Genomic DNA, 27,051 nt, shown 5'->3' with positions numbered 1-27,051 from the left:
TCGAGGCTTTGGAGAGATGCGATGCTGCTGCTGCTTCTGCTTCATTCCAGCGGTTAGCGGGGCAATCGGCGGGACATTCAAGACGACGAGGGGAGGCGAACAAGATGGGCAGAGGCTGATGAGACAAAGGGGCTTTTTGTCTCGTCTCTTTTATGTACGTATATGCAGGAGTATGACTGCTGGAGGTTTTGAGTTTCGCGTCGGTGTTCGAAGAGGCTGAATATCAAAGGCGGGCGGAACGATAATGATGGCGTAGGTAGTGGAGGGAAGAGGTTTGGGTCGCCAGCCGTTGTTTACCCCATTTCCTGATTGGTGCCGTTGCTACGGAGCTCATACCCCACCACCGTCATACCTCGGGGTGTCAACCCGGTAAATCAACCTGGAGAACGGTTGTTTACTCTCGGGTTTATTGAAAAAACTAAACTAACAGGGGGCATGTTTCTGTTGGGTTGGATAGTCACATTGAACAAGCCTGTGCTCTGAAGCAATAGGCTGGAGTGGCTACCTGAGCAAAGTAGTGCTGGAGATGCAACTTGGATGGAGATGCCTCAAGACAACACCAAGGCTGCATTATTACTACCTCAACAACCCCTAGTAAAAATTAGAGATATATACAAGTTTGCATGCTCGTTCTTTGATCACCCTGACTCTGCTGGCCCATAGATCCCGGGAACCAGCACTGAATCAGGCAGAAGCCTATGGACACCCTCCATCACATCTGGCCAAGCCTGGGTTGAGCAAGCATTCCGTTTGATCAAGTATGGGCCCTCATCATTACCATCTGCCCCTATGACCTCTTCCCCGACCCCTTCCTCGCCCTCGGCCACCTCCTCGGCCTCTACCATGACCGGAACCTCTGCCCCCGCCAAACGAGCGTCTCTCTGACTCGGCGGGGCCTTGAGCTCTTCTTTCTTGCCTCTCCTCCTGGCTCGCGTTCCATTTGTTGGTGATTCCGAGCAGCTCGCAGAAAGCAACAGTTTGTGGGCTGGTATATTCCTCCGGCTGCTCGTCGACGATTTCTGGGGTCCCGGCGACATATGGTGGAGCGGTAACCTCAAAGTTGTACGGCACGTCTAGCTTGCCAGGCTTGACGATGTTGTCTTCCACCCATTTTTGTTCGGCTTCGATGAGCGGTAGGTACTGCTCTTCGCCCAAATCAGGCGGTGTCTGGGCGTTTCGATCTCCAATGACAAGAGAATCGTGAAAGACGCGAGTGATTGCAAGCCATTCTGGGTCATACTGCAGTCGATACCGAGGTGATTCCTTAGCCGGAGGATACTCAGAGCTCGTCTCCGATTTGAAGGGCTGAATCTCGCAGAGCTGCAGGAAGTGTCGTCCGGGCAAGCACTTGTCTAGAGCAAGGAACCGGACCTGCTTGTTGGTGATGCCAGGGGGCACTGGTTGGCCTGGTGACTTCTTTGGCTGCGGACGAGCAAAAGATGCAGGGAGTTGTGCCCTCAGCGCATCAGATACCGCATTTGACTCTTCCGCCACCTCCTTCTGTTTGGGTTCACTCTCCTTGGTCTCCTGCTTCGCCTCTGGTTTGGCCTCCTCCCCATCTTCATCGTCCAAGTCCAAGTCGATCTCGTCAGGGTTCGTTTCCGCGGCCGCCACAGGCTCAGAAGCAGTTGGTTCCTTGCTTGGCTCTGGTGCAGGCACCTCTGCATCTTCATAGGTCTTGAGAGCACCGAACTTGACGTGCAGATGGGCAGAGAACCAGTAGGGCGGTCGTAGGCGGTCCATGACGTACTCTGCGGCAACACTTCCGAGGGTGCCATCTTTCGACTCTTGGCGGAAATCCCGCTTCTTCCTGAACAACCACTCCTGGTCACCATGCTTCTCGATAGCGCGCGGCCAGTCATGACTGAGACCGACATCCACCTGCGTCCGCACCTGTAGTAGTTTGCGAACATCAAACTCACGGACGTGGTACCATGACTTAACATCGTCTTGGTTAAAGGGAAGCCGCTCGTGGTGCGACTTGCGGTAGTCAAAGCCCTTCCAAATGCCAGAGAGACCAGCAATGCGCAGCGGACCGAGACGCAAGACGTTGGCGGCGCCGAGATAGTAAATGTTGGGCGCGACCCAGCCACCGTAGTAGAGCTCCCATAGATGAGAGCTGGCTTCATGGTTGCCAGCAATGAATATAGTCAGGTAAGGAGCTTTGCATTCTCCAGAGTAGTACTTGGGAAAGTCTCCGAGGTGGCGATACTTGACAGGACAAGACATGATACTCAAATCTGCAGCATTCCGAACCGACTGCGGTGAGTGGTGAGCATGTGCCTAGAGAGTACCGGAGTTGATATCGAGAGCCAAAATACCTGAAAGTCGCCGCCGATAATGAGGACATCAACGCCATCCCACCCGCGATGCTTGCACGACTCGGCGACAGAGGCGTAGATGGCATCGAGTGTACCGTGGCCCTTGGAGCTGGTCAGTCTTCATCTCGGTCAATAAATGAATCATCAAGAGCACTCACGCATCCTTCAACCGCAACACGGACGCCCTGCGTCTCGAATGTGTTGGCGGCCATTTTGCGTTTTCTGAAGTATTGGAGTTGGGAACTTGCGAGCTAGCGGTCACGCAGAGAAGTCTTCGACTTACGGCAGAACGGTCGCTGGCAACGTGACACCAAGACAACCTTCCAAAAGAGAAATTGCCTCTAAATTTACATGCCATGTGCTTGACGGCAAAACTGATTAGACATTAGAGATCAAGATGGAGGGAAGGAATGGAGAGAGCTAGTGGTAGAGAGGCTTTATTGACCAATGGAACAGATTTAGATGGCATAGGTACGCATTGGACTCTCTATACACTACGAGATCAAAGGAATGGCACATCCTCCATGATACAATATGGAGGTAGATATTACGGAACTACGACAAAATCAGAGTCACGTCAAAGAAATGTTGCCCTTCAGAAAAAGCGAAAGCTCAATGCGTCAACTGAGTCACGCAGAGTGAGAGGGATACTTCCATCTTCCATCTCTAATAGACGTTCGACCCACGGAGGAGCAGAAGAGAAGAACGCATATGCTGAAATGGGATTGTTGTCACGCCTGTGTTGCCTTGGGTGAGTCTTCAAACCATATCTTGAATGTGAGTTCATCATCATTATTCGTAATAGCATCAATGATGCTTCTCGAATGCGCCGCAGAATCTCGTCTGCAGTGTAGCAAAGTCATCTGTATCCTTACCCAACTCCCCAACTCCGAAATTGTAGCCCTGGCCAACAATGCGAGGTGCAGATGTGTAGAGTAAAGAAAAGAGTAGAAAAGTCCAGCCCGCAGAATCTGAAATGAAGAAAATTCTTCACTTCAAGCTCATGTTTGCCCTAGCCGAAATTAGTATCAATGCATCCCACTGGAGCAATGCGCGCGGCTGGGCTGCATACTGGTCCAGGCCCAGATAATCTGCTGCGGCCAACAGCTCAAGGCAGAGCTCGACCGGGATGTCCATGTCGGGAACATCCTCGCTGTCGCGGTAACGGTACCAGTAGTGAAAGTACTCGACGACCTTGTCCAATACCATGGCGCTGCGATTCCACCATTCATCAGCGTCTTGCTCTTCCAGTTCAGCATGCAGCCAGCAAAAGATGAGCGCAGATGAGGCCGGGTGCGGTTGTGGTCAGGTCAAGTGTAGTGAGCAATCAGCCAGCCCGACCGAGAAATATCTCAATCGTTCTGTCAGGAATGTGTCGTGAATTTTGTCATCAATCCACAGAGCAAGCCATGGCCACGGCTGAGGCCATCCAAGGACTTGGGAAGACCGGGGTTGGAAGAGGCGGCTGAACAAACATGGCCAGCACGTTGATGGCATCGACCTACCTCATCTCCTGGAAGACGCACCGGGCATCTTGAGCCTCGGCGAACTGACTCCTCACGTCGAGCATGCCTTTGATGATGGGGCTGACGAGGGCGGCCTTGCGCAGGACGACAAACTCGAAGCCATCACCAGAGACGAGGGTGATGTACTTGCTGGGCTCTGGAAAGTCCATGCTGACTGACGGTTGTCCTGAGATGTTGCGGCAGTTGTGATGTGAAAGGAAAAGAAAGAAGAAGCCCCTTGCAGAAGGATTTGTGAGAGAAGTGCATTTACGAGAACGCGTCTGGACGAATCATGGGCGCGATAAGCCCCAGCCACATGGGAAATTTTTCGGTTGGGCACGTGCACGGGCCTCCACCCTCTTCTCTCCTCGTCCGTCACTCTGACATCCGATGCTAGTGGAAAGTTTGGCGCTGCTTCAGCTTTCCGCAGTTGCCCCGTCAACATGTTTACTCGGGTAACTTGGGGCGCAACAAAGCCACACTTGAGACTTGACTCCCACAGTCCTTCCGCTCGTTTGACCTGCGCAGCCAGTCCAAACTTGCAGCAGACATCACATCTCCAACTCAACTCGAGCATCCACGATCCTCAAGAGCTGTTTTGCCTCTCAGTCGCCCTCGTCTAAAGGTCATCCATCACCTTATCATACACATCTCTACATCTCACGTTTATCTCATCGGCCGATTCCCTTCCACCCCGCATCGCTTCGACGAACACAGCCGATTCTACTCTTGTATCCTGCCTCTGCAGCCTTTCTGCATAGACGAGACGACGCACATCGCCTGGCCGAGTTTTTCAATCTCTGCCGACCAGGCCACGAGGTTGACGGCTGAGACAAATCTCCACCGCCAACCCTCTGAGTGACCGCCTTGCGCCCAAGCATGGCATCATCCTACTATCGCAACTCTTACTACGACACCCTCGAGCAGCCCCGACGTCAACAGCGCACCCGCTCCAGCGAGGGCACCGTCAGCACCACTATGAGCTCGTCGACGGGCCGCGAGTCGGCAGCGACTCACGTCACAGAGGCTCCCACCTACTCCAAGAAGATTGTGGTTGTCGGCGATGGTGGCTGCGGCAAGACTTGTCTTCTTATCAGTTACAGCCAAGGATATTTCCCCGAGGTAAACGACACTTTCTCGTCCGCCTCAAAACGAATGCTGACCGCTCCTAGAAATATGTGCCGACCGTCTTTGAGAACTACATCACCTACCCTATCCATCCGCCCACCGGTAAGACGGTGGAACTTGCATTGTGGGATACTGCAGGCCAAGAAGAATATGACCGTCTCCGACCGCTCTCATACCCCGAGACCGACCTCATCTTTGTATGCTTTGCCATTGACTGCCCCAACTCGATAGACAATGTGCTCGATAAGGTAAGAATCCCCCCTCTTGGGTGTCAGTAGAGTACTAACCATGTCTTCGCAGTGGTACCCCGAGGTTCTGCACTTCTGCCCATACACGCCGCTTGTTCTGGTCGGACTCAAGTCAGATCTCCGCTACAAGAAGACATGTATCGACATGCTCAAGACCCAAGGACTTACGCCAGTCACTACCGAGCAGGGTATGGCTGTCGCTAAGAAGATGGGTGCGCAGTACATGGAGTGTAGCAGCAAGGAGATGCGCGGAGTTGATGAGATCTTTGAGCAGGCCATTCTTACTGTCGTGGCCAATGACCGGAAAACCCTTGAGGCTTCAGCAGTGGCTTCGAGCTCTGCCAACGAGGGGAGGTCATCACTTCCCGGGGCGGGACCCGTTAAGAGGAAGAAGAGAAAGTGTCAATTCCTCTAAGGCGTCCACAGCCTGAGATGATTGCTTTGGATTGAGGAGCTTTTCCGACTCGAGACTGTCCTTCAGTTCTTGGTCTCACCTCTCCTGGGGAGAGGGGGGTCAAGCGCAATAGAGAGGAGGCAGCAGAGCGGGACGGCATTAAAAGAGTTGTAATGACCATCGCATGAACAGTGTTTCTTATAACGATTGCACTTTATGTTATCTTTTCCTTTTTTTTTTTCTCTTTCTGTTTTATCACTGTTCAACATCGACAGAAGATCCTACGAGGGAATGAGCCTCGGAGGTGAACCGGCAGAGATTATTGGGAAGCGCTCCCTCGATCATCTGGGGATCGCCTCGGAGGTATAGGGGACACACAGAGTGGTGTTCAGATGGATGATGGTTTGGCATGGCACGGCACGCAACGCATTGGGATTATGGAGTGATTTAGAAGATCAAGGATGGAGGGAGGACAACAATCGGGCTATTTCTTTGTACTGGGGCGGCATCTGGGCAGAGCACTTTCTAGATGCCTCTACAACTTGTTGATGGTCTTTTTTTTCTTGTTTGTAGTATGGCACTGTTCACTCGATAGGGTTGTTGGGGTAGGGTTTTTGAAAACATCTTTAAAAGCAGTTTGTGCGTGCGTGCGTGTGTATGTGTCTTATTGTGAGGTGTGTTGTGAGGCAAGGTTTGTGTTATATCATGAAGCATCCACAATGGCAAGACATGATTATATGGACCAGAGTGAGCAAGATACTCTCGACATCTTCATTGGGTGGGTATATCCTAGAGAGTCCGAGATCAAAGTTGGTACAGCCAAATCCCCCAAGGTCATTTCATGCAAGAAATAGTAGCGACTTCCCTTCAGTCCGCCTTGGACCCCGCTCGCCTGTGTTATACACATCTTCTTTATGTACAAGGTCCCAGCTCTTGTAAACTTTTTCTTTTGTCCCAGCATCTTTTAACCGTCATCATGAGAGGAGCATTCATTATACACTGTGAGCCAACGCCGACCGATAACCCTTTAATAGTACACGCAATTGCGGCCCGGGAAGAATCCCTCCCCCCGGGCATTAGAGTAGTTTAGTTGTTCTTGACGACACCGACCTTGGCGGCGCGCAGCACCCGGCCGTTGAGCTTGAAGCCCTTCTGCTGGACAAAGAAGACGGTGTTGTCCTCCTTGTCGGGCTGGGGGGCCATGAAGGTGGCCTCCTGCTCGTTGGGGTTGAACTTGTCGCCCTCAGGGTTGAGGCGCTCGAGGCCATGCTTCTTGAGAGTGCTCATGAGGATGTCCTCGGTCATCTTGAGACCCTCGTACAGGTTCGCGAGGTCCTGAAGGTGCTCGGGCTTCTCATCGACGTTGAGCTTCTCCTGGGGCACCATGCCCAGGGCGCGGTCCAGGTTATCGACGCTGTCGACGAGATCCTTGGCGAACTTTTGGATGGCAAAGTCGCGGGCCGTCTTGACCTCACGCTGGGTGCGCTCTTGAAGGTTGCGGAAGTCGGCGACAGTGCGCAGGCACTTGTCCTAGTGTATAGTTAGTATATGTGAGGGATTGTGTGACTTGTCGATGGGTCACTAACCTTCCAGTCTCGGGCCTCGGCCTCCTTGGCCTCGAGGGCCTTCTTCAGCTCGGCAACAGAGTCGGCCTCGCCATTGGCGCTCTTCTCCTCCTTCTTGGTCTCCGTCTTGACCTCCTCGGCAGGCTTTGCAGAGTCAGACTCCTTCGCATCGCTGTACCATCTTGACACGGCGGGCTGGGCGGCTCTGAGGGTGAAGGCGGGCGCCGACTGGAATTGCGACTGGATGAAGGGCCGAGGGGCGGCGGCGGCGCGGGAAGCGGCGCGAAGGGCTCGGGAGGAAGCAGTGACGGCCTGGCGGAACATTGTGAATGAATTAGAGGAAGGGGGTGAATATATGGGAGTGAAGAGAGATTGGAGGTAGGAGAAGAGAATTGAAACTGGTGGGCTTATGTAGCGGGCTGTATGATCAGGAAGTTTAGATCCCCTCCACTCCGAGTTAGGACTGAAATTTTAAGCTGTCGGCATGATCCAGAGGCTGGCGCCGGCTGCGCTGCCGGGGAAGCTTCCAGCATTGGAGGGCAAGGTACGTAGCGGCGGATCAACGAAAGCCCGCCAGAGCTCATGCCCCGCTGGAGTTGGCCAATCACCCCTCATGATAACTAGCAAGGACCCACCCTTTGCTGGCCTACGTCGTGCTCTGGCAACCTGGAGGCACGGAAGGCTAGCTATTGCTTCAGTGTGTCTGCCTCTGCCTCATCCAACGAAACAAACACCATCCTGACGACAACCATTCCACCCTCATCAACGCCACAACGCTTGCCAACTGCCCTCGCCGCCCACCCATCACCATCTACGAACACCCCTCCGACCCGCGCAACTACTCCTCTCACAATGGCGGCGGCCGAATCGGCGAGGGTCCAGGAAGCACAGAAGCTCGCCAAGTCAGACCCGAGGAAGGCTGAGGCCATCTACAAGGAAATCATCTCCCAGGCGCCCAGCGCCACATCCGATGCTGCCACCCGCGAGTATGAGACGGCCTTGATCAGCCTGGGTGAGCTGTACCGGGACGAGAAGTGCGCGCTGCCTGTCAATACTATCTATTGCTGTCCCCCGCTAACGACGACTGCAGGAAGACACAGGAGCTTGTGGATCTAGTCAAGGAGAGCCGATCAGTATTCTCTTCCTTTGCCAAGGCCAAGTCGGCAAAGCTGGGTATGCCTTTGTCTTATAAGCCCTTGCGCTTACGTCCATATCCCCCAGCTAACACGGTGACGTAGTTCGCCAGCTGCTCGACCTCTTCAAGGAAATCCCCAACAGCACCGATATCGAGATCGCCGTCACCAAGGACTGCATAGAATGGGCCACCGCCGAGCGCCGCGCCTTCCAGCGCCAGGACCTCGAGGTCCGCCTCGTCGCCCTGCAGATGGCCAAGCAGTCCTACTATGAAGCTCTCGGCCTCATCAACGGCCTCCTCCGCGAGCTCAAGCGCCTCGACGACAAGCTCCGCCTCGTCGAGGTCCAACTCCTAGAGTCGAGGGTCTACCACGCCCTCGGCAACATCCCCAAGGCCCGCGCCGCCTTGACCAGCGCACGCACGAGCGCTGCCAGTGTCTATACCCCCCCGCTGCTGCAGGCCAACCTCGACATGCAGAGCGGTATGCTCCACGCCGAGGACAAGGACTTCAACACTGCCTTTTCCTACTTTATCGAGGCTCTCGATGGATACCACACCCAAGACGAGGGCCCCAAGGCTCAGGCTGCTCTCCAGTACATGCTTCTCTGCAAGATCATGCTTAACCTCGTTGACGACGTCAACAACCTCATGACCTCGAAGCAGGCTCTCAAGTACGCCGGCAAGAACCTTGAGGCCATGAAGGCCATCGCCCGCGCTCACTCAAATCGGTCACTTGAGGAGTACGAGCGTGCCCTCTCTTCTTACCGCTACGAACTGGGAAGCGACGCCTTTATCCGTAACCACCTCCGCCGCCTCTACGATGCTATGCTCGAGCAGAACCTTATCAAGGTCATCGAGCCCTTCTCGCGCGTCGAGATCGACCACATCGCCAAGATGGTTGGCCTCGACACTCAGCAGGTGGAGCGAAAACTGTCGCAGATGATCCTCGACAAGGTCATCATCGGCGTCCTGGACCAGGGCGCTGGCTGCCTCATCATCTTTGACGAGACGCAGCGGGATGAGTCGTACGACGCGGCTCTCGCCACTATTGAGAAGCTGAGCAACGTGGTGGATGTATTGTACACGAACCAGGCGTCCATGCTGGAATAGAGGGGATGGGCTGGGCTATCTGGGGCGGCGGGAGTGCGCCGCGCATCTGTATGTAATATGTCACACAGTAGATCAGGCGTTTCAAGAGGGAACAGAATCGTCTATGCTGAGCATTTTTTTCATCGCTGCGTTATTGTTCATGTGCTTTGTACTGCTATATCTAACTTTCATATCCTAAATAACGGTGCTTTGTAAAAAAGGGGTATGTGGTGATGTGTGTGCGTGGGTAGGCGTATAACCAGCAATTGCAATACAATGCAATGCGATGCTTGAACGATACAAATTGGTATCTCCTCCAAAGGACAACTCATCGAAACGCCTCATGCATGCTAGACCAGCTAATTCCCATACTTTCATAAAACTCGATTCCAAAAAAAATCTTCAGTGAAACATGACTCGTGATGAAGGTCTGTCGACGACGCCTCGACTCCTCCTCTCCTCGCCGAGGATCAGGGCAAACAGTCTCTTTGCCAGAGAGGCCTCGTCCCAGCCGCCGACCTCGGCCTTAAAGGCGTCGACGCAGTCGAGGTGCCAGCGCTCCAACGTCATGGATTCGCCCTGGCTCTTGACTGTCTTGCCTAGATACTTGTCTGAGCGGCGCTCGTAGTTCGTGCGATAGGGCCCCTGGCGGCGTAGCTGAAGCAGCTCGTCCAGAAAGAGCCAGTGCTGCCGTGTCCAGACTGTCTTGGACAGCGGCTGGGGCTGTTGTTGTTTTGTAACGGGTGAGGCGTCAGACATGGAGACGTCAGAAGCCACGGCATTCTCCTTGTTGGCATTCTGCCGGGGCGGTGGTCTCAGACGTGGACGCTGAGCTGTGTTGCTAGACTGCGATGCTGCAGACGAATTGGATAGTCTGCGTTGCTGTCGAGCTTTGGCCTGCTCGACAGGAGAGAGAACGCTGCTGGTGAACTCAACCACACGACCGGGTGTATGTGGTTTCAGGGGAGAGCGCAGACTCGACTTGGTTGGGGACGCGTTCTTAGGTGGGAGAGGTCTGAGGAGGGGTCGAGATGGCTCAGGGGAGTCCTCGCTAGCATTTGAAGTCTCTTGCTGCCACCTCTGGATGTCGGCATGGGAGAGCTGCATCCTTGGCGGAGTGGGCGCGCTAGTAGCTGGTGCAGAAGGTTGTTGGGTCGAAGTCCTGAAGAAGGACTGGCTCGGTTGTCTTCGCTGAGGTGTGAAGTTCCTCTTCTGTGGCACCGAGGGCATCTCGTGCTCTTCAAGTTCTTCAGGTTCTGACTGGCCCTCAGTCCCTTCCTGCTCTGTAGAAGCCCCTTGTGATTCTGCTTCCTCTTCATGCCGCCTTGATACTGGCTGTGGAGCGCGGACAGGAGAAAAAAAACCGGCCCGAGGCCCTGCTCGAGGTCGTAATTCCTGCTGTGGCAACTGTGGAAACATGGAACTTGTTGGTAGGGTGGGCTCTGTTTCCACCGGTTCGGGCTCAGCCGGTCGGGATGCAGGCTTCTTGGCTGACAGAAACTTCTCGGCTAGCATCCCTGGGATAGTCGCTGGTGAGGAGAAGAAGGTAGAAAGGTCGAAGCGACTAGCCTTGACTGCAGACTCCGGGGCCTTGTTCTGCTGCTGCTGGGCGTTGCCCCTCTGGGAGAGAAGTGAGTATTCCTCTGCTTGAGCTGGCTCCGGTGCTGCGTCCTCAGTGGCATCAGCGTCTGATGCTTCCGCGTCTGCTCCCTCCTCTACCACCTCCTCCGCCTCTTCCTCTTCGTTGGCTTCTTCTGTGACTTCCTGAACGTTCCTTTGGGCAACGGGTTCTATCTCACGCTGTGCCTCACGACTTGTGCGTTTCGTCCAGGGGCTAGGTAGGGTGCTCCGCCTAGTTACGGGAGCCTCAGCCGTCTTCTCCCTGGAGTGTTGGCGAGCCGCGCGAGGAGACGACCGCTGTGCTTCAAACTCCCAAATGTCCATATCGTCACCATCCTGTTCAGGCTCCTCATCTGCCTCGTCCGTTGCGCCATCTAGTTGGCCTCGATCTATAGCTGGGCTCTTTGCCTTCCCAACTGTCGATCGAGCAAAGGCCTCAAGCGGAACATCGCCACGAAGATTTGCGCTGATAGGGCCCTCGTTCTCCACCCAACTCATTCCATCCTCACTGCGAGGCTGGAAACGGAGAGAGTTTGCCGTAGACTCCCGAGATGATCTCCGTGACCGCTGTGGTGAAGGATCACCGCCACTTCTCTCAAGCGCTTCCATAAAGCTAGCTTGACCAGTGTGTCTGGTGTCCGTACCAAAGGGATCCTCGTATGCCTCGTTGGCCGGGGGTATTTGAGTAACTGCTGGGAAGGCAACGGATCTCCCAGGGCTGGCGCTCAGACGTCGGATCGACTGCGTTTCCCGGGGTCCCAGCTCTCTGCTCACAGAGCTCCTGAAGGGGCTCCGCAGGTGTTGCTCACGTGTCTCTGGCGAGGGAGGATCCGATGTCACGCTTTGCAACGCCCGTCCTGCTCGCACGATAGGGGAGAGTGTAGGCCGTAGCACCTTCTCCGATACTACTTCTGGAAGAAGTGACTGGGGATCCTGAAGAGGAGACGTCATCTGGTTGAGTGGCGTAACCTCAGGCTGACGGGCATCGTTGGGTACAAATAAACCTGTTGGCCGCGGCTCGTTGATATCCGGTAATTCCTCGTCCTCTTCCGGCTCGTTATCCTCCTGCATCTCCTCAGCAGGTTCATCCACGACAGCGTCCTCGATATCTTCGTCGACGACTTCCTCCACAATTTCCGGAACAATCTGGACTTGGCTGGCCGAGGATTGCCCGGACGATGGAGCAGCTGGAGAAGAGCCTCGAGGGGATGTAGATGTGGCCGAGGTTCCCGACATGTGTATCGATTTTTCGGCATGATCCTCTTGAGCATCAAGTTGCGGTGGGGTATCGTCAGGGGTAGGGAGACGTCCAGCGTCCGATCGAGAGACGACACTTCCATTGGAAGCTACCAGGGGATCTCTCTGCCCTTCCTGTTCTTGTTCTTGTTCCTCCTCTTGTTCTGGCTGTTGCTCTTGCTCTTGCTCTGCGTGCTCTTGTTCTTCCTCCTCTTCGACTGGCTGGGGAGGCTGCTCATCCTCCATTTCCACATCTTCATCTTCCAACAATGTCTCATCCACAACATGTCTTTGAGGTCGTCGTGGCGTCGCAGCTTCAAGTACAGCATCAGGGATTTCAGAAAACGAGTCATCATACAAGTTCGACTCTTCATGATCTGGGGGGGCCGACGATCTTTGGCCTCCAGTAGTAATAGGGGAGTCATGCTCTTCTGGTACCTCCTGTGTCGCATCTGCATTCTCTCTTGCGTTCAACTCCAATACTTGGCGCCGTAAGGGTGAAGATCCCATTCTCCGAGGGCTTCGAAGCCACCTTGGGGACATGTTGCGATTCGGCGAAAAAGTCAGGGGAGGACGAATGCTGGGTTTCCTAGGTTCTTCTCGGGGTGGAGAGGAGGTAGGCTCAGCTGGTTTGGGGGCTTCAGCGGGTTCCGCCTCCGTGTTAGGCCTGTCCCGCTCTTGCAAGGACTGGCGCAGAGATTCAAGGGTGTTGTTGATGATCATGCTCGTTTCTTCGCCAATATCGTTCTCAGTGACTTCCTGGACGGAGCTGCGCAAGTTCGCCTGTAGCGATGGAAGAGAGTCCATGAAAATCATGCTAAAGTCTTCGCCAGCCGCAATGGTGTCGTTATTCATTGGTCGGATTTCACTTTCAGGCTCGTCTGCGGAAGAGACATCGCTGCCAGCCGGTGGAAGGTATCCGTAGTCTCCAAAATCCGAAGTATCAGCCTCCTGTTCATGGTCAGGGCTTGCGGGCGCGGGCTCTCTTTGCGCTATTCGACTTGAAGGCCGTGGGGTTGGTTCGTCGTCCAAAGTAGCCATCCAAATATCCGAATCAGGCTCCGAACGCGGCAGAGCCGTAGTATCGTTCTGGGCGGTATTATTCTGGGCTTGATTTGCTTGCAACCCTTCAGCTTCTGAAGGAGTGATGATCAGAGTCATCTCATTGTCAACTTGAGAGTCGTCATCCCGAAGAGAGGGAAGCGCATCAGCTTCATTCATCACTTCCGCCACCTCTTCAGGACCAAGTTCCTGCCGTCTCCTTTCGATATCAGCAGCTCCTCCATCCACGTCAGTTCCCAGCTCGCTGGGTGGTTCAGCGGGTCGATTCTTGGGCGGTCGACCTCTTCTCTTTGTTCCTGGCGTGCGGCCTGCGTTGGACCCTACCGTCTCATTCCCCGTCTCTGTACCCTTCGATAATCGCGGTCGCCTAGGTGTTTTCTTGATTGGAGTTCCCGACTTTCTCTTGGTGCCTGCGCCGGGCAGAGGTGTTCCATTTGTTTTCCTCGGCCGGCCCCTCCTCCTCGGGGTCGCGTTTGGGTCGGCCATCTCCTCCTCAATGGCCTTCTTCAAAGGCACAGTCGTCGTGGTCGCCATCTCTCTCCGCCTGGACATTGGTAACAAAGGACTCGAAGTCTGGAACAGTTTTCGTCGCGCGCTTCCCGGACCCGCCGTCGCGCTTGGCTCCTCCGTCTCGACCGTCACCAGCAGCTTCTGGGGAGCTCGATCGTCGCCGACCTCGAGCTCAAACATCTGCTTCCTGGGCGAGGTGCCCAGGGTGGAGAACCGGCTGGACCGTTGGCTGCTGCGGGGGACGCGGCGCGTTGATGAAGGCAGGACCACGCTCGTATCGATGGTGTCGTTGAGCGGATCAGGCGACGACATGATGTCCGCACTGGGCGTGGCGATGTTGGCAACCGAGTGCCAGCGGACTTGGAAGGCTTCGGACTCGAGACCGGACTTTCTGCGCCGTGGCATTGACGAGCAGTGGTAGAATTACTCAAAACAATCATGGATGGGTGGGATATGCCAGATACCGCGACGCTGGGCTGAAGGTGGTTAAACCCGCGGTGTGGGTGTGCGACTTGCAAGGATGGAGCGTGTGTGGCGGTCGATTTGTTTACTTAGGCCTGGATGGGGCCTAGCGCGGACGCCGCGTCCGCACTTTTTGTTTCTCCTTGGCTCCGAGTTTGGGGATCCTCAGATCCCGAGTTTTGGTCGTTTAAAGTGGCTCTCCTGACAATGCCTTGATCAGGTCTAGCGCGATACGGCAAAGAGCTGGGCTTGCCGGCCTGGCCTTCCCCACGTCACATGCCGGTCCAACCAACAGAAGTGGAGGGGAAGGAGGAGGTGACCTCATTTTCAGATGCGGAACATTGGCCGGTTCCAGCTAAGGTTACTCGGTATCATGTCCCGACCTCGGTATTTTTAGGGGCACAGGCTCCTCCTCGAGTCAAGTTGACCAGACGCCGATCCCGAGATAGACGCTTTTAAGCCAGCCAGGCCCTTAAACCAGGCTTAGGTAGGCATGCGCATGTTCTTGACTGGGTTTTAAGTCGAGCACGGCCCCGCGAAACCGTTCCCTTTCCCCAGGTTTTTATAAGTTCCCCAATTCCCCTTGCCTGACGTTGGCTTGACTCGATTCGCATCCCCTCCCACACATTGAAAGCTCAAGCCTCTTTCTGTCTGTCGCTGCTCGCTTAAGCATACCCCGACGTGCATCATGTCCGACAACGCCGACAAGGAGACGACCCCCCAGGTCGAGATACCTGAAAAGGTCGAGATCACGCCCGCAAGGGTTGTCGTCACTGAGAAGGCGCCCATTCCCCAGAACGACAATGTCGCTCACGCCCTCGCCGGCGCTGGTGGTGGTCTTCTGTCCATGGTCCTGACGTAGGGCTGGTTCCCAGTGTCGCATCGTGATCGCTAGCTGACGAACATCCAGGTACCCACTCATCACCCTCTCCACGCGCGCCCAGGTCGAGTCCAAGAAGGCCGAGAGCAAGTTCAGCGAGGCCGTTGGCAACATCATCGCCCGTGAGGGTATCTCGGGCCTCTACTCCGGTATTAACTCGGCCCTCTTCGGCATCAGCATCACCAACTTTGTTTACTACTACTGGTACGAATGGACCCGCACCTTCTTTGAGAAGGCCGCTGCCAAGGCCGGCCGCGCCGGCGCGAAGCTCACCACGGTCGAGTCCATGATCGCCGGAGCCATCGCCGGGTCCGCCACCGTCATCATCACCAACCCCATCTGGGTCGTCAACACCCGGGTCACCACCCGCCAGCAGGAGAAGAAGAAGGACGACGTCGAGGCCGGTGCCGAGGCCAAGCCTTCCAAGCCCCCCAGCACCATCGGCACTCTGCTGCAGCTTCTCAAGAACGAGGGCCCCCAGGCTCTCTTTGCCGGTGTCATTCCGGCCCTGGTCCTCGTCATCAACCCCATTCTTCAGTACACTCTCTTTGAGCAGCTGAAGAACACGGTGGAGAAGCGCCGCAAGGTTACCCCTACTATCGCCTTCTTCCTTGGTGCTCTGGGCAAGCTGTTTGCGACCGCCATCACCTACCCCTACATCACTGTCAAGAGTCAGATGCACGTTCAGAGCGAGGGCAAGAAGGAGGGCTCTTTTGCCGCTCTCCGCCGCATTGTGAGCGAGAGTGGTTACTCTGGTCTCTACAGAGGTCAGTATCTATATACACACTTACACGGAACGGCATGCTAACAGAGAAACAGGCATTGGCCCCAAGGTCACCCAGAGCGTGCTGACTGCCGCCCTGCTCTTCGCCTTCAAGGATGTGCTATATGAGCAGACCGTCCGACTTCGCATGGCCGGGGCTGCTCGACGACGCGTTGCGGCTTAAGCGATGCTTCACAGTCCCAGTTAGCTCAGGCGCGGGTCCCACCTCGACTATCTCGCAGACCCAGTCTTGAGGGCAGACCAATCGCCTTGATACCGATATCTCGGCAGCCAATACATTTGCGGTGAGAATGGAATTGGCATATCAACAGATTCTGACACGATGAAACCGGCGTTTCTTTTTGTTTACTTCCTTGATTTACAGTCACTCGAATACGTATTCGAATCTATTGTCAAGTCTACAACAGGGACGGAGAACGGATGGATGGATGGAAGAGGAGGCAAACTCTCATTTGGATACCCAAATGTACAACTATACCTGTGAACGCACTCTAGATTTAGCCTCATTTTATCCCTTACATTATCATTTATCCTCTTAGGCCTCTCCCATCTCCTAGGTAGGGATTATCCGAGGCACGATCCACCAGTCGTGATAAGATTTATCCGGTGTGGGCACCTCGGCCTTGATCTTCAGTTCACCGGTTTCCTGCTCCCTCTTGACAGCCTTTTGCAGCGCCGAGATCGCTATTCCCGTCGCGATGCAGGCCTTGAGGGCATTCTTCTTGGACCCGACCCACCGGTCGTGGGAGCCAACCGAGAACGAATCCTCAGGCGTGAACTTGGACAGCACCTCGAAGCCCTTCTTAGCACCTGCGAGGGCCTTTTCTGCGTATTCGAGGATCTCCGGAGTCGTTACCTCGGGCTGCGATGTTCCTTGAGTGAATTCGTCAAAGCTGGGGAGCGTTGGCAGGCCAATGGCGGCAAACGGCCGCATTCGGAGGTCGTACCGAAGCTCGTCATTGCTATAAGGCCTCGGAGGCACCTTGACGAGCTTCAGCCGGGTGAGGACGGTGTAGAGGCAAGACAGGGCGTCCGACAGTTCCCATGTCACGGCAGAGTCGAGCAGCATCAGCCGGATGAAGGCCAGTGATCGTTCGAGCTGGCGGTCGACGGCCGGGTTCGGGTGCTGTGAGGCCGCCCGGGACTCCTCCGCCCTCCGGATGACAAACGACTTGATCCTCTCCGTGTGCTGGACCCTCCACTTAGCAAGGTAGTTCAGGTACCAATACATGCCGGCGAGCTCATCTGGCTGGTAGACCTCCAGCTCAAAGCCCAGTTGCACGATCCATTCCATCAGGCGCATCTTGTACAGATATGTCCATGATGAAAGCGGAAGCGAGTACGTTTCCATCGGGATGCCCATGCCTGTTGATTGCCTCATCGGCCGTTCCTTGACCTTGACTTGGATGATCTGGTCAATCTCCTCAGCATCCGCCTGGAGATTCTCCCAGTCCCGGATGATGTGACAGAGTGTGCGTCGTACACGGCATCGGTTCTGGCAGAATGTCCGCAGCACATCTAGGAAGGGCTGTGCTGCTCTCTGACGGAAGAGCTCCATCTGCTCGGCCATGACGAAGCGCGGGTCCTGAGGAAACTCGATCTCGTCGTTGGCGCGGTCAAGCTGAGGGCTTGCGGGCATAGACACAGTAGCAAAGTCATCATCCATGATCTGGCGGATGCTCATGGAACCCAAAACTTCCATCTCGTTAAACAGGAACGTCTGCAGCAGAGTCCGCACGTATACCAGTGGCTGGGGCTTCTTGGCCTGGAAGGTTGACACAAATGTCTTTTTGTTGTTAGCATTGACCTCCTGAGATGGGAATGCTTGTTACCTGAAGACTCTGGGAGTCGCTGTAATGAAGCACGTCGATCAACTGAGCACCATCCTTGAACAGCCTCAACAAATGACCAAAAGCATCGTCAAACTCCAACTTCACGATGGGTCTCGGAGGCATGGTACTAGCAAGCTTGCGCTGCAGCTTGGCGCTGAAAGCTTCGTCGACGGGCCGTCCTAGTGAATGAGATGACTTGATGCTCGGAAGTAGTTGCAGGGCCTCCAGCCATGGCTTCCTAGCAACATCGGGTTCCCTCATGTGCTGGGGGCATTGGGTCGCATCCAAGAACAAGGATCTCAGCTGTAGCCGACGGTCAAGGGCTTCTCGAATCTCGTCACTGACTTCCTCACCCAGCGTGGCTAGCAGGCTCCTCGCTTCTTGGATGGCTTGCTGGACAGCCTGTGGCTGTATCTCGGCAAGCAGGGTCCTATTGTACGTGTTTGTGACAAAGTCTTCCTCCTATATACAGTGTCAGAATGATTTTGATCTTGAGCCTAGTGCAGTGATGATATTCACCTCATAGTAATGTTCAGACCTAATCCTTTCATTCACGTAACCACAGGCCTTCAGCAGGCCGAGACAATAAGCCCTGAGAATCTCGAGCATGCTGGACCTGCTTGAGGAATCATTTGGCGCGTTTCGAACAAACCGGGCTTCTCCCACAGTGATTGGCGTTGGCATAAGGAGGGCCTCGGCGTAGACGCTGGTGAACAGAGTCTGTGAGAGGGGATATCCCAGGTGCCATGCCATCTAGGAAAATGAGCACGAGTCCAGTTATCAAATAGTGAGAAAGACTCACCTCGTGGCAAAGAAGCTGATCTATGACCCCTAGCACCTCCTCCGGGAGCAGCGGCCGACTGACATCATACAGCTCTTCAAGATCATCGGCTGACTTGACACAACCGCTGTCCATCTTGGGATCCATGATCTATGCCTGTGAGCCTCGCCATGAGTCCCGTCCACTCCAGAATCATACCTCGAGAGCCGCAACGGACTCGAAAAGCGTAAAGAATCCATCCTTGACGAGATCGCCGGGTGCGAGAGCTGCAAGTGTCAATCGCGGGGTTCACCACAGAAGCACGAGACCACGACCACGACCTACTCTGAACAGCCTGAGCGAACTTTTCGGTAATGTCAACAGCGAGGATGCCCTCGGTCTTGATATCAGGCGGCGGCGGAGGCGGCGGATCATATTCCTGGCCCAGCGATAGTCTCGCGATATCTAGGCCTCAAAGTCAGACTTTTTGACGGGGTCATCACCATCTCCTCCCATCCATCTTTTGGGTACCCACCGTCCGGGATCCCGATACCGAAGTCGGTCATGTCGACGATTTAACGCGACAGCCGGCCGCATCAAAGGGGATGGGGGTATTATCGCACGAGCGGGCGTGCGAAGGTGAAAGAAAAGGGCAGAAATTATTAAAGAGTGAAGTTAGGCAAGGGAGCAAGATGATGGATGGTTCAGATGGTTTAGGTTCCACTGCTCCCGTCTCTTTTGGGAGCCCAAAAAGTCACCAGATGGCAGATGAGATCGACATTCACAAATGAGCAGCGTGAGAAAGAATGACGATTGTGGTGAAATAGGGTAAAATGAATGGTCAAGTTCTACTGTCTTGAAATCTGATTGTTGACGATATGGGTTTTGTGGAGAGGCACCTGTTTTCCTCGGCGGTAGCCGGGTAGCCTCGAGTTGCGTCCCGCCGAGCATCACCAGTGTAGCAGTTGAGATGGGCACAGCATACAGTCACCAGCAATTTTCCCTTGGGGTCCGTCAATTGCAGTCGTCGTCTTTTTTGGTTGATTGATAACATTGCAGCAATCGTTATTGATACAGTGGCACTAGGTGCATGCAATTGGTTGCCCTCCCCGTGAGCAGGCTGAGCTGCTCTATTCCATCTCATCTTGGGCCGAGCAACCCCTCGGGCGCCACGCTCCCATTATCCACGCGCAATCATTCCATAAGTCGATCTGCTTTAAGCAGCGTTCTCGGCGGCGTTGGCGGCGTTGGCAGCGGCCAGGTTCTGGGCCTCACCCTGCTTGCCGTTCTGTTGAGGTAATTAACCCAGTCAGTTTTCCATGTCCAGCTGGTTCCGCATCGCCGGGAGGTCGCCTTACCTGCCACTTGGCGAATCGCAGGTCCATCTCGCCTCGTCGCTCGGCAGCGATTCTCTTATCCTCCTTCAAGCTTCGGCGGACGACGCGGGCGGCGACGGCCAGGTAGCGGTTGTAGCTATTCGGAAAAAGGGATTCTGTTAGCTCTCTCGGTCTCGGGGCTCGGACACGGTCGGTCGGGGGGGAGTGAGAAAATCGACAGGACAGGTCCAATGGTCGAATCGGCAGGGCGAGGGGTCAATTGACGTACGTAAGGCCAGCGGCTTTCCACGCAGCAGTCATTTTGGCGGTGTTGAAGGTTGATTGGGGGGGGAGATGGGGATTTTGGTAGTTGGTGATGGCTGAATCTTTGCTCCGAATTACCGGTCGACGGCTGAGCTAGGATTGGTAGCCTCAGGCACCCACTCACCCGCTTGCAGCCGCAGCCGGTAAACAACCGGATGAGAGTTCACGTGACGCGACCGGCACTTGGGCGGAATGAGCCGCACATCCTTGATCCATCTCCATGCAAGCGTATCAATAAGCAGAAGCGATTCTCTCAAAGAGACAACCATGATGACCAATGCCTTAGTCAAGATGGAATCGGGTCCCGATAAGCTTAAACAAGAGGTGCCTTTATTCTGCCACGATGACGATTGTGCATCTTGACCAGCTGGGGGCGCCCAATGGGCCGCCAGACACACCATCAAAAGCCAATGATAGCGGCATCAACTTGCCAGGGGCCAACACGACGGCGGCCGCCCTACTGTAATTTGGGGTCAGCGACGAGAATCCTTGTCTTGTTTTTGCAGACTCTTATTTCATTCTCGTCGCGCCCTCTTACTGTCTTTTTCTGATTTTGCAAGCGCAAATTGTCTTGTTTTCTCTTGAACGGTATCGCCATGTCCTCTAAGCTCTCCGCGAGACGGCGCCAGCCGCAGAGGTTCGCTCTGCCCAATGGCAAGGAAGTGATCGTGTCCCTGCCCGAAGATTACGACAACCTGCGCAAGAAGTACGGTAGCCAGGACGAGATACAGGTCGAAGTCGTCCTCCACGGCTCAACCGAGCACAGCAACTATCTCAGAGAGACTCGAGATCATCACGAGGGTCGTCGAGCCAAGCTGCGGGAGCTGCATGGTTCAGCCTTTGACGAGTGGGAAGACGTGCAGAGCCAGCTGGATACCTTCAACAGCGAACTGGACCGGCTCTCTACCAACACCAACGGTCTGAGCGCCAACTTCAACAAGTTTGGCTATGGTGCTGAACTGCGAACCTACAATGATGATGAGACTCCAGATGTGGATACGTCCACGTCGGATACGGTCTCCATCGCCTCGAGCTGGAGCCAAGCCCGGCTGGGAGAGACTACAAAGCTCTTTAAGAAGCCCGTGATAAAGCAGTGGTTTCACAAAGGCTTGCTATGGCGCGCTTCAGAAAACACAGAAATCATGGCTATCGAGCTGTTCTTTGACCTCCTCTACGGTAATCTCCCAAACCCGCAGCATAGCGTCAGCGTCTAATGTTTCAATAGTCGGCATCATTCACATCAATGGCGAACATGTCTGGGCTGAACCGACCGGCAAGGAATTGCTCCGCTTCGCAATCACCTTTATCATGTCATGGAAGATCTGGGCCGATGTCACTTTGGTCTTGAGTTGGTTCGAAACCGACGACGTCTTGACTCGGTTGGAAATTCTATTCGAGATTGCTTGTCTCCTAGGGTATGTTGACCAAACCTTTGAGAGAAGAAATGTCTGACTTGTCAAGATTCACCACCAATATGACATACGCCTTTTACGACAACGAGGAACACAACACGTATACGATGCTGGTATCTTTCTATCTAGCGGCGAGATTCAGAACCTTGGTTCACTACCTGGCCACTGGCTTCCTCCTGCCCATGATCCGAGGTGTCATGATCTGCGAAGCCATCAACGTCTTGATACCCTCCGTCCTGTGGATCGCCAGTATTCACGTCGAGATGCCCTCGAGGCTGGGCCTCATCTGGGTGGCCCTCGCCCTCGACATGTGGGGTCAGAGCATCATCACTGGGCTCTTCCGGTATGGAAAGATGGCCGGTGAGAAGAGCGGCATTGGCAATTTCCTGGCCAAGGTCTTTGAGTTTTATCCCGCTGTCAATATTGAGCATCGTGTGGAACGCACCAACGCTTTTGTGTCACTGGTGTTTGGATACTCAGTTGTGGGCGTCATGTTCCAAAGCTATGGGGGTTATCACGTCAACTCATTCTTGGGAAAGGCTGTGCTTGGACTCGTTCAGGCCTTTGTCTTTAACTGGATCTATTTCGATGTTGATGGCAGCAACATTGACATACATGCTATCAGACGTTCTATCATTTCGGGTAAGTGCTTCTAATTCATTTTTAGACTATCAACTAACAGCAAAAGCCACCGTCTGGAACTACGCCCATCTTCCATTCATCATGGGTTACATCCTTGCCTCTGCCGGACTATCCAAGTTGGTCCTGGCAACAGACGCAGGCGGCGCCAACGCCGAGCAACTCTCGGAGCACTACTCCCACCGTGCAGAGGATGAGGTCGCCAACGGTATTCGATTCTTCTATTGCCACGGCCTAGCCATCGCGCTGCTCTTCATGGGAGTCATTGCCTACTGCCACGAGCATCGCAAGCCGGCAACCCTTCGCTGGAGCAAGAATATCCGACTAGCCAACCGTTTCGCCGTCTGCATCGTCATGTTCCTACTTCCGCTCGCCAAGAGCCTCAACTCGCTCAACCTCATCTCCATCACACTCGGTCTGACCGTCTGGGTCCTGCTGGTAGAGCTGTTTGGCAAGTCGTGCCGCAACGACCCCTTTATCGGCGAGAAGAAGGGATGCAGAGTGCGATACTCGTGCAAGTGCAGCAAGAAGGCCTTTGAGAAGGCAAATGTCGATGAGAAGCAGGAGATGCCCGTTGCTGAGGTTCTTGAGCTTGGTGCTAGGGAGAAGACTGCGGTTGCCGATGTGCAGGACTGAGAGCACATGAGAAGGCCACGATATCCGAGAAGTTGGAATAATTATCCATAAAACAGACTGTATCTATTGAAAATCAAACCAGTTCCACCATTCTATATAGAACACAAAAACATGAGAAATACATGGGTATCAACATCGTCACGTCCTTCACCACCAAGTCCTCAAGGACCACCAGAAGCACCTGCCATGATGACCATGGTCTGATGCATCCTCCTCCTGTCAACCTCCTTCTTCATCATGGAAACGCAGCTCGCCACGGCCAGCAGCTCCATCTGCTCCGCCTCTCCCTTCCGATCCGTCCACTCCCGCAGGTCCAGCATCAGCCGGCCTCCGTTGCCTGCTGTGCTCCTCCGTGTGCCTGGGGTCCGGAGTCCAGCGCTGCGGACAAACTGTGCGACTCTCATGCGGCGCTCCTCCTGCTTTCCGCCTTCGAGGGCAACGTTGGTCACCCGGTCGAGTACAAGTAGGCAGTCAACTTCTTCGCCGACAGAAGATTGAGCCGCTCGGCGCTCAGCACGGCTGCTGTATCGCCATTCAAAGGTGCCGAGATGGGTTCGCATTACGACGCTGCGTGTCAGGCATCCCTTGCCGCTGAGCTCAAACTCCTCATCATGCTCATGCTCACCCGCACCGCTGAGAAGTCGGATCTTGGGTGGCTTGCCAGGGCCGAAGCGGTACGTGGTGGTGCAGATAGGCGTCTGGGCTGGGTCGTCTGGGCGTGCGAGGAAGCAAGATCCCGAGTTGCGTGCCGGACGGATAGAGACATACTCTGCCTGCTCGAGTTCACCAGTAGGGTTCACGCCAAATACGTAGATAGGGTCCGGACGCGGGGGCAGAGGGAAGGCGATGAGTGCAAAGCCGGGGGCTTCAATCTGGAGGAGCTTTGTTGGGTGAAAGCCAGATGGGTCTCTGGCAGATGAGCTTGAGCCACCGTTTTCGTAGGTGGTTGTGTATCTTGGGAGTGACTCTGCTGAGGAAGATGCCGGTGAGAGCTGGGCAAGCTCATAGCCTTCGGTGGCCTCGTAGTCCGGAGGGAGGGTGGAGTGTCCCGTGGATCGCCGGTGGAGGCCGGAGACCGGGGCCGAGAGGGTCTCGATTGTTGTTGTCATTGTGTAGATGCCCTTGTATGGAAACTGGGGGTTGCTTTGGTGTTGTTGAAGATGGGTGTTTTTGTTTGTATAAGTGTTGACTTATAGTCTTATACTTGATGTGTGTTATTGACTGACAACTCAACTCGTAAAAGCCATGGCGAAGGCCATCTATATATTCTCAAAACCCCACCATCGTATCCCTCGCACAAATTCTCATCGCCACAGATCAATCGCAAAACCCGAAGAATACGATGGCATCTCCGACACCACAGCCCAGGGCATATCGTCGGGCATCTTTCAGCCCTGTGTGTCACGTCGAACATCATTGGTCCCCGTCGTGATCCACGCCCCGCTTCTAATCTCGATGCGTGGAATACGATGAATGCGAGATCTACGGAGTGGGGCCGTGCTGAGGCGGTGCCGTCCCGGTGGGAATGGCTTCCATCGTGGCGGCGCAGTAGACGAGTGCCCGACTACTATGGGAGTCAGGTGATTGTCAGGCATAGTCACATCTGAATGTCGGATGAATCATTGGTGGAACGAGTTATACGGGCTATACGCTCGTGGGATACGTTATTGGCAAATTCGAAAATGCCCAACAATACATGATCATCTCCATCTTGGAAACATCCATTCCCAGGGATCCATCATCCAAAGCGCCACGCTCACAAGTCCAAATGTATCGACAGTCTGACATATGCCCTCAGCCTCTTGTACTTCCTCCTCTTCCCTTCCTCACGGAATCCTACCAAGGCAGGTGATGTCGCGATCCAGCTGCTCCTCAATCCACATGGGCCACTGATTGTAGATCTGGTGCTCATAGTCGATGTGGGCGTTGATATACTTGAGCCAGCGCGCAAAGCCTGGGTCAGTGTCGGGTTCCGTGTCGCGCTCCGAGTACTTGACCGCCACCTGCTTCTCCTGCCCCGTTATAGGAGTCATGATCTCGTTGATTGCGATCCAGTGCGAATGAAGAAGCATGATGACCTGGTTATCTGGGTTGATGAGGGCTTCGAACGTGTCGTGGGGGAGCATCATCCACCAGCCGTACTGTCTCGTGTATGCTTTGTAGGCTGCAGAAACCAAAAGTCAGATCCATGCTTGCATATCAAGGTAGGGGTAACAAGAACTCACCATCCCACGAGTTGAGATAGAGCTGCTCAAGAATGTTAACCAGGTGCTGGTGGTATTCTATCTCCACCTGCTCTTTACACAGCGGCTTCAGATTCACGACCGCCTCCATGGCGGAATCGACGTAGCCCTTTTGGATCAGCGGCAGGCCCTCCATGAGTGGCTCCAGGAGTGCGTCCTGCTCTTGCTCCGGCATATTTTGGAACAGAGGTTTGATTCCTCGGAACATCATCTGCATGCCCACGACCATGATGCCTCGGATAAACGTCAAAAACTCGGCAAGTCCGTCCTCGAGGCTAACGGATTGGAACGTTAGAGCGAAGCAGGTTGCTATCATGGCATTCGCCTCTTCGGACTCAATAGGCGCTCTGGATGTCTCTGAGAGACGCTTCTTTATGGCTCTGATCGCCTTGACGCGGTGGCTCATTGCGGCTGTGACGATGCTGGCGTCAGTCTTGATGAGCTGGGACGCTGAGAACCCCAGGATGGCATGCATAAGAAACTCGTGCTGCGGTTGTCAGAGACGGAAGCGTTGTTGATTTGAGGGGTACATACGTTGTGTGCAATGCATGGTATCTCGTGCGTCCAGATCTCCTCCTGCTTCAGGGGGTGGTGCGGGTAGCATTGTGTTAGGAAGTGCTGGAAGAAGCGCATGTCCTGTAAGCTGAAGAGCGGGATTTGGTGATGCGGCTGGTGACATGTCAGCGATGGATGACAGTTTCAGGGACCCAGACAAGCATACTTGGTGTGTGATCTGTGGCATAGCAGGGTACTCGCACTTGAGGCCAGTCTTGGTGCAATGACCACACGCAGGGCGCGTCTCCTGGCACTGGGCAAGGTTAGGTCTCGTCGAAGCAATCATGACAGGCGAGATATACCTTGATACGCCTCCTCTTGCAGTTGTAGCATCCCCGACGACTCTTGGTGTGTCCTCTCCGCTCCAGCCTCTGCTTCTGAGCCGGCTGCCGCCTCGCTACCTCGGTGCTGGCGTTGGATGCGCTCTGGGCATCAGAGCTTGGTGGGGTGGCTTTGCCGGACGAGTCTGACAGCCCTGTGTTGGTCTGTTCCTGGGCATTGTCGCCAAAGTTGATTTCGTCAGCCTGGAGAAAGGCGCTGTAGTCGATGTAGGGCTGGCCGTTGAACGACAGCATATCCGGGGAGAACTCCTGTGACATGTCCATGGTGGTCGTCGGTCAGGGTGATGGAAGGAACTGTGGCTGAAGCTATCGCAGCTCTGACAAGCTCTCTAGGTGGACGAGAGAGGGGTTCAAGTATATCTCGAGGGAGTTGGTTTCGCTCTCTATCGTCCTCGTTGCTTCTTTACTCCCGCCGACTGGCAAATTTGAAGAAGCCAGGTTTTGGACGGGCGAAAGATGGCAGATGCATATACAAAGAGGGCTTCCCAGTGCCGAGACAGAAGAACATGGCACCATGAGCGAATCAGGATATCGCGTCGTCACGTGTGGGAGCCCGGTTTGACGATCCCCTCAGGGCATGCGAGACAGCTGGTGGTGGCTTAGCAGTTTGGTTTTACGCCCAGCTGCGGTTGCTCTTGTTGATTAGGTAGTCGTTTAATTGAATTGAGTGCTCCCATCGCCGTCAACCTGGTCACGTCAAGTCATTCCTCAGTGACAGTGGTGGCAGTGGCAGTGTTGCCCCTCAGGTTGAGCGGGTTGGCGGGTCATCAATCCGCCGCTTCTCGCGGCATCATTCCCTTTTAGGGATCTCTGGCCTTGGCGAGCATTCCCCGTGGACTAACCTTAACCCGACGAAGAGTGTTCGGTCAGTCTGAATAGCCATGGTGTGGGTGGACGAGCAGGCAGCATTATAACATGAGTCCAATAATGGTTCAATGTGACATGGACTTTCTAAGCTCCGCCTTCGACGGAGTAATAAAGTGCAGCATGAATTGCGCCGTGCCGTTTGATCCGCTGCAAGTTGCCGTCGGTGGCTGAGCAGCCTATCGTTTGG

The 27,051-nt window shown here is 54.6% G+C and overlaps 12 protein-coding genes across 12 annotated transcripts; 4 read left to right on the top strand and 8 right to left on the bottom strand.

Annotated features, from left to right (window-relative positions):
- Positions 1-774: 774 nt before the first annotated feature.
- On the bottom strand, positions 775-2,533 carry NCS54_00122700 (DBR1 domain-containing protein; the record flags this gene model as incomplete). Its single annotated transcript, XM_053146858.1, has 3 exons — positions 775-2,259; positions 2,322-2,423; positions 2,480-2,533. The coding sequence occupies 3 exons, from the start codon at positions 2,531-2,533 to the stop codon at positions 775-777; spliced, it is 1,641 nt and encodes a 546-aa protein (XP_053002833.1).
- Positions 2,534-3,311: 778 nt separating this feature from the next.
- On the bottom strand, positions 3,312-4,071 carry NCS54_00122600 (Elongin-C; the record flags this gene model as incomplete). Its single annotated transcript, XM_053146857.1, has 3 exons — positions 3,827-4,071; positions 3,394-3,534; positions 3,312-3,333 (listed from the first exon to the last, which is right to left on the bottom strand). Exons 1-3 carry the CDS (start codon positions 3,994-3,996, stop codon positions 3,312-3,314), a joined length of 333 nt encoding a protein of 110 aa, XP_053002832.1. The 5' UTR covers positions 3,997-4,071.
- A 634-nt stretch (positions 4,072-4,705) lies between these two features.
- NCS54_00122500 (Hypothetical protein) lies at positions 4,706-5,617 on the top strand (the record flags this gene model as incomplete). The annotated part of the gene is made up of 3 exons (XM_053146856.1): positions 4,706-4,948; positions 4,999-5,202; positions 5,255-5,617. The coding sequence occupies 3 exons, from the start codon at positions 4,706-4,708 to the stop codon at positions 5,615-5,617; spliced, it is 810 nt and encodes a 269-aa protein (XP_053002831.1).
- Positions 5,618-6,682: 1,065 nt separating this feature from the next.
- NCS54_00122400 (GrpE protein-like protein) lies at positions 6,683-7,485 on the bottom strand (the record flags this gene model as incomplete). The annotated part of the gene is made up of 2 exons (XM_053146855.1): positions 6,683-7,126; positions 7,183-7,485. The coding sequence occupies 2 exons, from the start codon at positions 7,483-7,485 to the stop codon at positions 6,683-6,685; spliced, it is 747 nt and encodes a 248-aa protein (XP_053002830.1).
- A 528-nt stretch (positions 7,486-8,013) lies between these two features.
- Positions 8,014-9,406, top strand: NCS54_00122300 (PCI domain-containing protein; the record flags this gene model as incomplete). The annotated part of the gene is made up of 3 exons (XM_053146854.1): positions 8,014-8,195; positions 8,252-8,334; positions 8,400-9,406. 3 exons carry the CDS (start codon positions 8,014-8,016, stop codon positions 9,404-9,406), a joined length of 1,272 nt encoding a protein of 423 aa, XP_053002829.1.
- Positions 9,407-9,787: 381 nt separating this feature from the next.
- On the bottom strand, positions 9,788-14,218 carry NCS54_00122200 (Hypothetical protein; the record flags this gene model as incomplete). Its single annotated transcript, XM_053146853.1, has 1 exon — positions 9,788-14,218. One exon carries the CDS (start codon positions 14,216-14,218, stop codon positions 9,788-9,790), a length of 4,431 nt encoding a protein of 1,476 aa, XP_053002828.1.
- A 745-nt stretch (positions 14,219-14,963) lies between these two features.
- On the top strand, positions 14,964-16,102 carry NCS54_00122100 (Hypothetical protein; the record flags this gene model as incomplete). Its single annotated transcript, XM_053146852.1, has 3 exons — positions 14,964-15,133; positions 15,186-15,922; positions 15,975-16,102. 3 exons carry the CDS (start codon positions 14,964-14,966, stop codon positions 16,100-16,102), a joined length of 1,035 nt encoding a protein of 344 aa, XP_053002827.1.
- Positions 16,103-16,492: 390 nt separating this feature from the next.
- On the bottom strand, positions 16,493-19,097 carry NCS54_00122000 (Hypothetical protein; the record flags this gene model as incomplete). The annotated part of the gene is made up of 7 exons (XM_053146851.1): positions 16,493-17,725; positions 17,772-18,233; positions 18,291-18,524; positions 18,574-18,702; positions 18,751-18,818; positions 18,877-18,996; positions 19,067-19,097. 7 exons carry the CDS (start codon positions 19,095-19,097, stop codon positions 16,493-16,495), a joined length of 2,277 nt encoding a protein of 758 aa, XP_053002826.1.
- Positions 19,098-19,747: 650 nt separating this feature from the next.
- NCS54_00121900 (Hypothetical protein) lies at positions 19,748-20,168 on the bottom strand (the record flags this gene model as incomplete). Its single annotated transcript, XM_053146850.1, has 3 exons — positions 19,748-19,819; positions 19,890-20,004; positions 20,137-20,168. The coding sequence occupies 3 exons, from the start codon at positions 20,166-20,168 to the stop codon at positions 19,748-19,750; spliced, it is 219 nt and encodes a 72-aa protein (XP_053002825.1).
- Positions 20,169-20,767: 599 nt separating this feature from the next.
- On the top strand, positions 20,768-22,858 carry NCS54_00121800 (Hypothetical protein; the record flags this gene model as incomplete). The annotated part of the gene is made up of 4 exons (XM_053146849.1): positions 20,768-21,347; positions 21,397-21,586; positions 21,633-22,225; positions 22,272-22,858. 4 exons carry the CDS (start codon positions 20,768-20,770, stop codon positions 22,856-22,858), a joined length of 1,950 nt encoding a protein of 649 aa, XP_053002824.1.
- Positions 22,859-23,019: 161 nt separating this feature from the next.
- NCS54_00121700 (Hypothetical protein) lies at positions 23,020-23,967 on the bottom strand (the record flags this gene model as incomplete). The annotated part of the gene is made up of 1 exon (XM_053146848.1): positions 23,020-23,967. One exon carries the CDS (start codon positions 23,965-23,967, stop codon positions 23,020-23,022), a length of 948 nt encoding a protein of 315 aa, XP_053002823.1.
- Positions 23,968-24,340: 373 nt separating this feature from the next.
- NCS54_00121600 (Zn(2)-C6 fungal-type domain-containing protein) lies at positions 24,341-26,261 on the bottom strand (the record flags this gene model as incomplete). Its single annotated transcript, XM_053146847.1, has 6 exons — positions 24,341-24,425; positions 24,689-25,022; positions 25,084-25,588; positions 25,636-25,770; positions 25,823-25,909; positions 25,959-26,261. 6 exons carry the CDS (start codon positions 26,259-26,261, stop codon positions 24,341-24,343), a joined length of 1,449 nt encoding a protein of 482 aa, XP_053002822.1.
- Between the last annotated feature and the right edge of the window lie 790 nt (positions 26,262-27,051).

The sequence above is a fragment of the Fusarium falciforme genome, chromosome 1 (assembly GCF_026873545.1).
Source record: "Fusarium falciforme chromosome 1, complete sequence".
Classification (NCBI taxonomy): Eukaryota; Fungi; Ascomycota; class Sordariomycetes; order Hypocreales; family Nectriaceae; genus Fusarium; species Fusarium falciforme.
Note: the sequence above shows the minus strand (reverse complement) of the source record. Positions and strands in the feature narration are given on the sequence as shown.